Source organism: Sander lucioperca, chromosome 6 (genome assembly GCF_008315115.2).
Source record: "Sander lucioperca isolate FBNREF2018 chromosome 6, SLUC_FBN_1.2, whole genome shotgun sequence".
Taxonomy (NCBI): Eukaryota; Metazoa; Chordata; class Actinopteri; order Perciformes; family Percidae; genus Sander; species Sander lucioperca.
Window position 1 is genome coordinate 11,822,295 of NC_050178.1, and position 15,076 is coordinate 11,837,370.

Genomic DNA, 15,076 nt, shown 5'->3' on the forward strand with positions numbered 1-15,076 from the left:
TTGACTCGTATTACTCGTATAATACTCGTACTCGGCAAAAGTGCTTTATCCGTACCGGATACTCGTTTCAGCCGAGTATCCGGCTCAACTCTAATATATATATATATATATATATTTTTTTTTTTTTTAATTGTTCTTTAGTTTCTATTTTTATATAGGTCCCATATTGTGAAAAGTAAGATGTCCATGTCTTTTGTATTATATAGCAGGTTGAGGTGCTATAGAGATAGAAATGCACCAGTAGTCAGAAACTGTGCCGTTTAACGAGCTGTCAGGACTTCTGTAAGATTGTGATGTCACAACTACACTAAATATAGGTAGAAAGTGCCGCTACAGTGCCGTTATAGTCATTCCCGGACTGCAATGACGGTGCAGAGACTCACAGAGCACAGTTGTGAAAGAACGCTGACAAATCTGATCAGATTGGACTTTTTCAGGAGTGGGGCTTAAAGAGACAGGCGCTAAATGGAGCATTTCAGAAAGAGGGAGAATACAGGTATATTTAGACAGACAGGATGAGAAAAATAAACAGTTTTTTAAATATTAAAGCAGGCATGGATTGGCCATCGGGAGTACCGGGACTTTTCCCGGTGGGCCAGTCTATTTGTGTGGGGTGAATGGGCCGCACTCCACAAACTTTTTTCTTTTTTTTTGATCGGCCCAAAAAGAAAAGAGAGATCACATGACACTTGTGTGTCTTTCATGTGAACATTGGCCAATCACATTCTACTATGGTCCACTTCCATGCAGCCATAGAGAGAGAGCACATTTAAATCCCGCCCCCACCGGCGGTGAAAATAACTCATAAAGTGCTGGTAGCTAGCTAAAAAGTGTGTCAAAAGAGTGTTGAAGGGGAGTGCAAGTAGGCTACTATTAGGGTCCGGCCGATTGTGGTGGGCTGGTCTGGGTCTCAAAATTCCAGGGCAGATTTTTTACCCCAGTCCAGCCCTGCATTAAAGCATGTAAATATGTTCTAGCAGAAACCCAAAATACATGTATGAACATGAAAATGAGCATGATATGGGACCTTTAAATATTTATGTAATGCATTAAAAAGTGATGCATGATGCATAAATATGAGCCTGTGACTTCATACTGAATTTTCTATAGTTTGCAAAATGAAAACAGAAAAATGATACTGAGCCTTATTTTTGCTGATTGTGGTTCTAAAAAGATGCTAAATTCTTCATAATTTACATAATGTTTCCTAAATGGCTACATTACTGTTTCATACTATTGTTGGTATCAGAGTAGCATGATATATTTCTAAATTAGATTAAGAAAAGGAAATCAAAAGAGTGTGTATCATGCAAAAAGCCTGTAGACATATGACACTAAACGTTGCAGACACCTCATTCTGTCTCTGCCGTGTAGCGATGTTATATACTCTGCTCTGCGTATTGCAGCAATCGAGTACTTGCATTTAGCACACTTGCTATGCAACAACTGTTATTCCCGAGCCTTTTGTATAGTGGGCTCACAGTATCAGGGAGGCGTGGAGAAGATGATAAATCCTGAGAGCTCGCTGCATGCAGAGAGGCCTTGGTTTCAAGTAGCAGCAAACCTTTCATTTTAAATAATTTCATGTTTCCCTCCACCAATTCTTTGTCCTTCCAGTGTTATTATCAGAACAGTTGTGGCAGCATATTATTCAGAGGATGACAGCCATTCTCTTTTTTCTTCAGGGCTGACAAACTGCTTTTTAATCTGTATTATTAGTTTACAACAGGAATAAAACACACTCACTCAGAAGAGCTGCTAATCATTTAGCGTCCTCCCTTTATTTTTTTAAGCTAAGGGTCAAATTAATGAACAAACTAACTCGTAAAAGAAACCAAATCACAAACCTTAAAACGTATGTTGAAGTTTGAAAACATTTTTAATAGAAATAAAATTTTGTATATAAAAAAACTAAACATGCTTCACACACTTCATTAGTTTTCATGAGGTTTTACAAATACATAATCAGATAGCCAGGCACTGTATCTTTTTGTATATTTTCCCCAATTTTAAGATATGTCAGGACACAAAGCAGACATCATCAATCTATTTAATAACATACATTAACTTGCAATTTAATTTGGCCAGCACTCACATTTTATTCTGCAACACAAATGGTGTTAAAAGAAATACAGAAGGCATGAAGATCAGCATTGAATTCACAACACAAATGACCCCACAATGTTTTTTCCCAAGACATTAGAGGGCTTTTATACTGCATGAAGCCAACTATTAATCTGTTCAGCGAGCTGAGGGTGATTGATAGAGATATTGTATACTTTTGCAATTCAATTTTCATTTATTGAAAAGCCTTACAACTTCCGACACCTCCTCCTCATCACGAGAGTGCCTGCGGAGGACATGTATAGTAATGAATTTTCTCAGTAGCCGGTGAATTATGGGTATCACCTTCAGGTCATATTGCACAATCCTCTGAAGGGCATACTTCATCTTAATTCACCTCCTAATGGATCTATACAGCTAAGCTTTACCCTTACACTACATGTGACCAAGAGAATAGATGGTGGCAGTGATGGGAGGGTCATCCTGGACGACAGCTTACAGGAACATCTCCTGGATAAAATACTGTTTATTTTAACCACAAGCCACTGTTTCAAAGCACAGACAGGTATGCGGAGGGCAGTGACAGCCTTGGGCTAGCTGGTAATGCAGTCATGACCTCACTTAAGCACAGATAAATAATCACTCACTAGACCTTCACCATTTGAGAACATTTTTTTAACGTACAACAGGCCCGGGCCTAAACAAGTGTTAACAACGCTGCAACAGAGTATAAACGCATTCCAAAGATAATATTTTTTCTTTTCTTGATTTTTTTTTTTTTTAACAACACAACACAGGATGTTGAAACTGGCATGCTCAAAATTGGCAGAGACCATCTAAGTGTAGTTCTTCTTATTGACTCAGTGGAAACCTGGAAGAGGGGGACAAACGGCATGGAGTCTGGTACAGATTGGTTGCACTGGGGAGATGATCGCCATTTCCAGTAATTTGACTCATGACACCAGAATACATTTAGAAATAAAAACAAACACAACCCTCCCCCCTATAGAAATCCATGGATCATGATTTCATGCCTTTTTGGTGTTGATTAATCCCTTGTGATGCCTTGAGGGTTTAAGATCAATTACGACATTGAGAACACCTGAACATATTCTTGATTTAAGTTCGGTTTCAGTCAGCACTGCTCAAGATGACAGACAAGTCTTTGAAAGAGGGCATAGCTGAAATGTAAACACTCAAAAGGAAAGCTCCATCCATCTGTCTCCAGGCCTCTGCCATGCAAGTATTTCTCATTTTTCTTTTTTTGTGTATTCTTGTGAGGCAGAGAGAAGATGGAACCTTACAATTGTACTGTTATCTGTTCTGGTCCCCTGTTTAGTCCATCCCTGTGGTCTCTCCTCACCAAGTCACATCTTTGGGCAACGCTTCTGTGATCTCCACCCGTACAATGACACATCCATTTTTTTATGCCGGCTGTGTGAAACCCCACTGCATGTTTTTCTCCGTCTAGGTGGAAAATCCTGAATTATGAAAACAACCGTTGTCCCTTAGATTGCATGGTTGCTGTAGCTGATGTAGGTTTGCTTTGTTGGGAATGCTGAAAGAAAAGAATGAGAGGGGAGATTGAGAGTCAAATGGAGTCAAGATGAACTATTATAACATATGGAGAATATATAAGAAAGACACCTGAAGGGCATGTATGTGTTTTCTACTTTACTATGACTTTTTATGGCAATTTATGACATTATACTATGATTTTTATTATTTTTTTGACATACTATACTATGACTGTTTTCGACATACAATACTATGACCTTTTTCGACATACCATACTATGACTTTTATGACTTTGTTCGACATACTATACTATGACTTTTTTCGACATACTATACTATGACTTTTTTTCCACTTTTTTCAACATGCTATACTATGACTTTATTCCACTTTTTTCGACATACTATACGATGACTTTTTTTCCACTTTTTTTGACGTACTATACTATGACTTTATTCCACGTTTTTCGACATACTATACTATGAATTTTTCCACTTTTTTCGACATACTTACTATGACTTTTTTCCACTTTTTTTGACATACTATACTATGACTTTTTTCGACATACTACACTATGACTTTTTTTCGACATACTATACTATGACTTTTTTCAACATACTACACTGACTTTTTTCGATATACTATACTATAACTTTTTTATGACTTTTTTCGACATACTATACTATGACTTTTTCGACATACTTACTATGACTTTTTTCGACATACTATACTATGACTTTTTTCAACATACTACACTATGACTTTTTTCGATATACTATACTATAACTTTTTTATGACTTTTTTTAACATACTATACTGTGACTTTTTCCACACATACTATACTATGACTTTTTTATGACTTTTTTCGACATACTATATTATGACTTTTTGACATACTATACTATGACTTTTTTCGACATACTATAGTATGACATTTTCCCACTTTTTTCAACATACTATACTATGAATTTTTTCCACTTTTTTCGACATAATATACTATGACTTTTTTTCCACTTTTTTGACATACTATTCTATGACTTTTTTCGACATACTATACTATGACATTTTCCTCTTTTTTCGACATACTATACTATGACTTTTTTCCACTTTTATCGACAAACTATACTATGACTTTTTTTCAAATTTTTTCGACATACTATTCTATGACTTTTTCCGACATACTATATTATGACTTTTTTCGACATACTACACTATGACTTTTTTCGATATATACTATACTATAACTTTTTTATGACTTTTTTAACATACTATACTGTGACATTTTCCAACATACTATACTATGACTTTTTTATGACTTTTTTCGACAAACTATATTAAGACTTTTTTGACATACTATACTATGACTTTTTTCGACATACTATATATACTATAACATTTTCCCACTTTTTTCAACATACTATACTATGACTTTTTCCACTTTTTTTGACATACAATGACTTTTTTCCACTCTTTTCAACATACTATACTATGACTTTTTTCGACATACTATACTATGACTTTTTTCCATTTTTTTGACATACTATACTATGACATTTTCCCACTTTTTTCGACATACTACATTATGACTTTTTCCAGTTTTTTGACATACTATACTATGACTTTTTTCTACATACAATACTATGACTTTTTATGACATACTATACTATGAGTTTTTTCAACATACTATACCATGACTTTTTTTTGACATACTATACTTGACTTTTTTCAACATACAATACTATGACTTTTTTCGACATACTATACTATGACTTTGTTTTCCACTTTTTTCGACATACAATATTATGACTTTTTTTGAAATACAATACTATGACTTTTTTCCACTTTTTTCGACATACAATATTATGACTTTTTTCATATAACAATACTATGACTTTTTTCGACATACTATACTATGACTTTTTTTTCCACTTTTTTCAACATGCTATACTATGACTTTATTCCACTTTTTTCGACATACTATACGATGACTTTTTTTCCACTTTTTTTGACGTACTATACTATGACTTTATTCCACGTTTTTCGACATACTATACTATGAATTTTTCCACTTTTTTCGACATACTTACTATGACTTTTTTCCACTTTTTTTGACATACTATACTATGACTTTTTTCGACATACTACACTATGACTTTTTTTCGACATACTATACTATGACTTTTTTCAACATACTACACTGACTTTTTTCGATATACTATACTATAACTTTTTTATGACTTTTTTCGACATACTATACTATGACTTTTTCGACATACTTACTATGACTTTTTTCGACATACTATACTATGACTTTTTTCAACATACTACACTATGACTTTTTTCGATATACTATACTATAACTTTTTTATGACTTTTTTTAACATACTATACTGTGACTTTTTCCACACATACTATACTATGACTTTTTTATGACTTTTTTCGACATACTATATTATGACTTTTTTGACATACTATACTATGACTTTTTTCGACATACTATAGTATGACATTTTCCCACTTTTTTCAACATACTATACTATGAATTTTTTCCACTTTTTTCGACATACTATACTATGACTTTTTTCCACTTTTATCGACAAACTATACTATGACTTTTTTTCAAATTTTTTCGACATACTATTCTATGACTTTTTCCGACATACTATATTATGACTTTTTTCGACATACTACACTATGACTTTTTTCGATATATACTATACTATAACTTTTTTATGACTTTTTTAACATACTATACTGTGACATTTTCCAACATACTATACTATGACTTTTTTATGACTTTTTTCGACAAACTATATTAAGACTTTTTTGACATACTATACTATGACTTTTTTCGACATACTATATATACTATAACATTTTCCCACTTTTTTCAACATACTATACTATGACTTTTTCCACTTTTTTTGACATACAATGACTTTTTTCCACTCTTTTCAACATACTATACTATGACTTTTTTCGACATACTATACTATGACTTTTTTCCATTTTTTTGACATACTATACTATGACATTTTCCCACTTTTTTCGACATACTACATTATGACTTTTTCCAGTTTTTTGACATACTATACTATGACTTTTTTCTACATACAATACTATGACTTTTTATGACATACTATACTATGAGTTTTTTCAACATACTATACCATGACTTTTTTTTGACATACTATACTTGACTTTTTTCAACATACAATACTATGACTTTTTTCGACATACTATACTATGACTTTGTTTTCCACTTTTTTCGACATACAATATTATGACTTTTTTTGAAATACAATACTATGACTTTTTTCCACTTTTTTCGACATACAATATTATGACTTTTTTCATATAACAATACTATGACTTTTTTCGACATACTATACTATGACTTTTTTTTCCACTTTTTTCAACATGCTATACTATGACTTTATTCCACTTTTTTCGACATACTATACGATGACTTTTTTCCACTTTTTTTGACGTACTATACTATGACTTTATTCCACGTTTTTCGACATACTATACTATGAATTTTTCCACTTTTTTCGACATACTTACTATGACTTTTTTCCACTTTTTTTGACATACTATACTATGACTTTTTTCGACATACTACACTATGACTTTTTTTCGACATACTATACTATGACTTTTTTCAACATACTACACTGACTTTTTTCGATATACTATACTATAACTTTTTTATGACTTTTTTCGACATACTATACTATGACTTTTTCGACATACTTACTATGACTTTTTTCGACATACTATACTATGACTTTTTTCAACATACTACACTATGACTTTTTTCGATATACTATACTATAACTTTTTTATGACTTTTTTTAACATACTATACTGTGACTTTTTCCACACATACTATACTATGACTTTTTTATGACTTTTTTCGACATACTATATTATGACTTTTTTGACATACTATACTATGACTTTTTTCGACATACTATAGTATGACATTTTCCCACTTTTTTCAACATACTATACTATGAATTTTTTCCACTTTTTTCGACATAATATACTATGACTTTTTTTCCACTTTTTTGACATACTATTCTATGACTTTTTTCGACATACTATACTATGACATTTTCCTCTTTTTTCGACATACTATACTATGACTTTTTTCCACTTTTATCGACAAACTATACTATGACTTTTTTTCAAATTTTTTCGACATACTATTCTATGACTTTTTCCGACATACTATATTATGACTTTTTTCGACATACTACACTATGACTTTTTTCGATATATACTATACTATAACTTTTTTATGACTTTTTAACATACTATACTGTGACATTTTCCAACATACTATACTATGACTTTTTTATGACTTTTTTCGACAAACTATATTAAGACTTTTTTGACATACTATACTATGACTTTTTTCGACATACTATATATACTATAACATTTTCCCACTTTTTTCAACATACTATACTATGACTTTTTCCACTTTTTTTGACATACAATGACTTTTTTCCACTCTTTTCAACATACTATACTATGACTTTTTTCGACATACTATACTATGACTTTTTTCCATTTTTTTGACATACTATACTATGACATTTTCCCACTTTTTTCGACATACTACATTATGACTTTTTCCAGTTTTTTGACATACTATACTATGACTTTTTTCTACATACAATACTATGACTTTTTATGACATACTATACTATGAGTTTTTTCAACATACTATACCATGACTTTTTTTTGACATACTATACTTGACTTTTTTCAACATACAATACTATGACTTTTTTCGACATACTATACTATGACTTTGTTTTCCACTTTTTTCGACATACAATATTATGACTTTTTTTGAAATACAATACTATGACTTTTTTCCACTTTTTTCGACATACAATATTATGACTTTTTTCATATAACAATACTATGACTTTTTTTGACATACTTGTACTATGACTTTTTTTTTTCTTTTTTTTTTTTTTTACATTTTTTTGAAATACTATTCTATGACTTTTTATGACTTTTTTTGGACATACTATACTATGATTTTTTTCAACATACTATACTGTGACTTTTTCAACATGCTATACTATGACCTTTTTATGACTTTTTTCGACATACTATACTATGACTTTTTTCAAAATACTACACTATGACTTCTTTTGACATACTATACTAAGACTTTTACTTTGACGTAGAGCTTAGATCGGTCCAAAAAAATCAAGCCAGAACCTGCCCGAGCCCAAGCACGTTGCGTCCGAGCCCAGCCCGGCCCGACACATTAACTATAATTATGAGCCCGAGCCCGATTTAAACTCGACAATTTTTTAATACGTGGGTCGCTGAAGTTCTCAACTACAATTCAGAGTTGTTTGAACTACAGAAATCTGTTTAGAATAATACAACAAGGACGAAGCATGTAAACTGCACTGTTTGTTTAGAATGGAATGGATCGCAAGTGGATCTGAATGAAGAAACGTAAAAAAAAAGAAACAATGACGAACAACATATTGTTGTCACTGCCCACGACTTGTTTAAACTGCTTCCATACCTCCAACTTTCCTCCACACTTGCTCAAAGTTAATTCTCCTGTTTTTCTTTTTTTCTTTACATCTTCAAGCTCCCGGTGTGATGCGTGCGAGAGGAGGAGACTCCGCGCATGACACGTGCTGCATTTTGTAACTGCAGCCTAACTTTTGTACACATTTGTTACTTTTATATAGCCTATATATATTTATAATATTTCTTATTATGGCATAGCTTTCTCCCCACCAAATAGGATAATAAGGTAATGGATAAAAAAAAAAATTGCTTGATCAAGGGCCCGGCCCGAGGATGTGGCGGAAAATAACGGCGAGAATCTAAACTCTACTTTGACGTGACTTTCGTTGTAGCTCAGTCTCTTAGAAAACTGGTTTTGGAGTCTAAGGTTGGAAGTTCATTTCCCATCAAGAGCCAATTTCTTTTTAAGTTTTTTCGACATGCTATACTACGACTTTTTCCACTTTTTTCGACATACAATACTATGACTTTTTCCACTTTTTTCGACATATTATACTATGCCTTTTTTCACTTTATTTCAACATACAATACTATGACTTTTTTTTCCACTTTTTTCGACATACTATACTATGACTTTTTTCGATATACTATACTATGACTTTTTTCCACTTTTTTCGACATACTATATTATGACTTTTTTCAACATACTGACTTTTTTCCACTTTTTTCAACATACAATATTATGACTTTTTTCGAAATACAATACTATGACTTTTTTCGACATACTTATACTATGACTTTTTTTACTTTTTTTTGACATACTATTCTATGACTTTTTATGTCTTTTTTCGACATACTATACTATGACTTTTTTCAACATACTACACTGTGACTTTTTTCAACATACTATACTATGACTTTTTTCAACATACTATACTATGACTTTTTTATGACTTCTTTCGACGTACTATACCAAGACTTTTACTTGAACATGCCTTTCTTTGTAGCTCAGTCTGTTAGAAAACTGGTTTTGGAGTCTTATGTTGGAAGTTCAAATCCCATCAAGAGCCAATTTCTTATTAAGTTTTTTCGACATGCTATACTACGACTTTTTCCACTTTTTTCGACATACAATACTATGACTTTTTCCACTTTTTTCGACATATTATACTATGCCTTTTTTCACTTTATTTCAACATACAATACTATGACTTTTTTTCCACTTTTTTCGACATACTATACTATGACTTTTTTCCACTTTTTTCGACATACTATATTATGACTTTTTTCAACATACTGACTTTTTTCCACTTTTTTCAACATACAATATTATGACTTTTTTCGACATACTTATACTATGACTTTTTTTACTTTTTTTTGACATACTATTCTATGACTTTTTATGTCTTTTTTCGACATACTATACTATGACTTTTTTCAACATACTACACTGTGACTTTTTTCAACATACTATACTATGACTTTTTTCAACATACTATACTATGACTTTTTTACTATACCAAGATTTTTACTTGAACATGCCTTTCTTTGTAGCTCAGTCTGTTAGAAAACTGGTTTTGGAGTCTTATGTTGGAAGTTCAAATCCCATCAAGAGCCAATTTCTTATTAAGTTAGATGTCCAAAGTAAAGTCACACTATACTAAAACTTTTTTTTTTACATACAATACTATGACTTTTTTATTACTTTTTTCGACATACAATATTATGACTTTTTTCGACATACTATTCTATGACTTTTTATGTCATTTTTCGACATACTATACTATGACTTTTTTCAACATACTTTATTATGACTTTTTTCAACATACTATACTATGACTTTCTTTCCACTTTTTTCGACATACAATATTATGACTTTTTTCGACATACTATACTATGACTTTTTTCAACAAACTACACCATGACTTTTTTCAAAATACTATACTATGACTTTTTTAGGACTTCTTTTGACATTATATAGTAAGACTTTTACGTTAACGTGACTTTCTTTGTAGCTCAGTCTGTTAGAAAACTGGTTTTGGAGTCTTATGTTGGAAGTTCAAATCCCATCAAGAGCCAATTTCTTATTAAGTCAGATGTCCAAAGTAAAGTCACATTACACTAAAACTTTTTTTTACATAATTTATGACTTTTTTCGAGATACTATACTATGATTTTTTTATCACTTTTTTGACATACCATACTATGACTTTTTTCGACATATTATAGTATGACCTTTTATGACTTTTTTCAACATACTATTCTATGACTTTTTTATGTCTTTTTTCGACATAAAATACTATGACTGTTTTCGGCATACTATACTATGACTTTTTCTGATTTTTTTCAACATACTATACTGTGACTTTTTCAACATACTATACTATGACTTTTTATGACTTTCTGTCGACATATGAATTTGTTCGACATAGTCTTCTATGACACTTCATGTCTTTTTTTGACATGCAATGCTATGTCTTACTTTAGAGCTTAATCTGTTAGAAAACTGGTTTTGGAGCCTTAGGTTGGGAGTTTGAATCCCGTCAAGAGACAATGTTTTTTTAAGTTAGATTTCCAAGGGAAAGTCACACTATACAAAGAACTTTTTTCAGCATACAATACTATGACTTTTTCGACATACTATACTATGACGTTTTATGACTTTTTGTCAAAATACTATGAATTTGTTCGACATAGTATTCTATGACTCTTCATGTCTTTTTTTGACATGTAGTACTATGACTTTCTTTTTAACTCAGTCAGTTAGAAGATTGTTTTTCTTAAGTCAGATGTCCAAAGGAAAGTTACACTATACTAAGACCTTTTTTCAACATACAATACCATGACTTTTTTCGACATGCTATACTATGACTTTTTCGACATACTGTACTATGACTTTTATCGACATACTATACTATGACTTTTTTCTACTCTTTTCGACATGCTATACTATGACTTTTTCCCAGTACAATACTGTGACTTTTTTCCACTTTTTTCGACATACTATACTATGACTTTTTCCACTTTTTTCAACATACTATACCATGACTTTTTTCAACTTTTTTCGACATACAATATTATGACTTTTTTTGACATACTATACTATGACTTTTTTCGACATACAATACTATGACTTTTTTTCCACTTTTTTTGACATACTATATTATGACTTTTTTCAACATACTGACTTTTTTCCACTTTTTTCGACATACAATATTATGACTGTTTTCGAAATACAATACTATGACTTTTTTCGACATACTTATACTATGACTTTTTTTTACTTTTTTCGACATACTATACTATGACTTTTTTCAACATATTACACTATGACTTTTTTCAACATACTATACTATGACTTTTTTCAACATACTATACTATGACTTTTTCATGACTTCTTTCGACATTCTATAGTAAGACTTTTACTTAAACATGCCTTTCTTTGTAGCTCAGTCTGTTAGAAAACTGGTTTTGGAGTCTTAGGTTGGAAGTTCAAATCCCATCAAGAGCCAATTTCTTATTAAGTCAGATGTCCAAAGTAAAGTCACATTACACTAAAACTTTTTTTTTACATAAAATACTATGACTTTTTTATGACTTTTTTCGACATAGTACACTATGAATTTTTTTTCCACTTTTTTCGATATACGCTACTATGACTTTTTTATGACTGTTTTCGACATACTTATACTATGACTTTTTTTACTTTTTTATGACATACTATTCTATGACTTTTTACGTCTTTTTTAGACATAAAATACTATGACTGTTTTCGGCATACTATACTATGACGTTTTATGACTTTTTGTCAAAATACTATGAATTTGTTCGACATAGTATTCTATGACTCTTCATGTCTTTTTTCGACATGTAGTACTATGACTTTCTTTATAACTCAGTCAGTTAGAAGATTGTTTTTCTTAAGTCAGATGTCCAAAGGAAAGTCACACTATACTAAGACCTTTTTTCAACATACAATACCATGACTTTTTTCGACATGCTGTACTATGACTTTTTCCACTTTTTTCGACATATTATACTATGCCTTTTTTCACATTTTTCAACATACAATACTATGACTTTTTTCCACTTTTTTCGACATACTATATTATGACTTTTTTCAACATACTGACTTTTTTCCACTTTTTTCAACATACTATATTATGACTTTTTTCAACATACTGACTTTTTTCCACCTTTTTCGACATACAATATTATGACTTTTTTCGAAATACTTATACTATGACTTTTTTTTACTTTTTTATGACATACTATTCTATGACTTTTTATGTCTTTTTCCAACATACTATACTATGACTTTTTTATGACTTCTTTCGATGTACTATACTAAGACTTTTACTTGAACATGCCTTTCTTTGTAGCTCAGTCTGTTAGAAAACTGGTTTTGGAGTCTTAGGTTGGAAGTTCAAATCCCATCAAGAGCCAATTTCTTATTAAGTTAGATGTCCAAAGTAAAGTCACACTATACTAAAACTTTTTTTTTTTACATACAATACTATGACTTTTTTATGACTTTTTTCGACATACAATATTATGACTTTTTGCGAAATACAATATTATGACTTTTTTCAACATACTTATACTATGACTTTTTTTTTTAACTTTTTTATGACATACTATTCTATGACTTTTTATGTCTTTTTTCGACATACTATACTATGACTTTTTTTTCCACTTTTTTCGACATACTATATTATGACTTTTTTCAACATACTGACTTTTTTCCACTTTTTTCGACATACTATATTATGACTTTTTTCAACATACTGACTTTTTTCCACTTTTTTCGACATACAATATTATGACTTTTTTCGAAATACTTATACTATGACTTTTTTTTACTTTTTTATGACATACTATTCTATGACTTTTTATGTCTTTTTCCAACATACTATACTATGACTTTTTTATGACTTCTTTCGATGTACTATACTAAGACTTTTACTTGAACATGCCTTTCTTTGTAGCTCAGTCTGTTAGAAAACTGGTTTTGGAGTCTTAGGTTGGAAGTTCAAATCCCATCAAGAGCCAATTTCTTATTAAGTTAGATGTCCAAAGTAAAGTCACACTATACTAAAACTTTTTTTTTTTACATACAATACTATGACTTTTTTATGACTTTTTTCGACATACAATATTATGACTTTTTGCGAAATACAATATTATGACTTTTTTCAACATACTTATACTATGACTTTTTTTTTTTTAACTTTTTTATGACATACTATTCTATGACTTTTTATGTCTTTTTTCGACATACTATACTATGACTTTTTTTTCCACTTTTTTCGACATACTATATTATGACTTTTTTCAACATACTGACTTTTTTCCACTTTTTTCGACATACTATATTATGACTTTTTTCAACATACTGACTTTTTTCCACTTTTTTCGACATACAATATTATGACTTTTTTCGAAATACTTATACTATGACTTTTTTTTACTTTTTTATGACATACTATTCTATGACTTTTTATGTCTTTTTCCAACATACTATACTATGACTTTTTTATGACTTCTTTCGATGTACTATACTAAGACTTTTACTTGAACATGCCTTTCTTTGTAGCTCAGTCTGTTAGAAAACTGGTTTTGGAGTCTTAGGTTGGAAGTTCAAATCCCATCAATAGCCAATTTCTTATTAAGTTAGATGTCCAAAGTAAAGTCACACTATACTAAAACCTTTTTTTTTTACATACAATACTATGACTTTTTTATGACTTTTTTCGACATACAATATTATGACTTTTTGCGAAATACAATATTATGACTTTTTTCAACATACTTATACTTTGACTTTTTTTTTACTTTTTTATGACATACTATTCTATGACTTTTTATGTCTTTTTTCGACATATTATACTATGACTCTTTTCTACAAACTACACTATGACTTTTTTCAAAATACTATACTATGACTTTTTTTCCCACTTTTTTCGACATACTATATTAT

At 30.6% G+C, this 15,076-nt stretch overlaps 1 protein-coding gene across 2 annotated transcripts in view; it reads right to left on the reverse strand.

Annotated features, from left to right (window-relative positions):
* Positions 1-2,734: 2,734 nt before the first annotated feature.
* The window catches only part of LOC116051522 (metabotropic glutamate receptor 4-like), a 191,774-nt gene continuing 179,432 nt past the window's right edge, over positions 2,735-15,076 (reverse strand). For both annotated transcript variants that reach the window (XM_031302018.2, XM_031302017.2), the window contains one exon: positions 2,735-3,622. Coding sequence is in view for 1 of the 2 variants with exons in the window: in XM_031302017.2 (XP_031157877.1) it covers positions 3,573-3,622 (50 nt within the window). In the remaining variant the exon portion in view is untranslated. The remainder of the gene's footprint in view (positions 3,623-15,076) is intronic.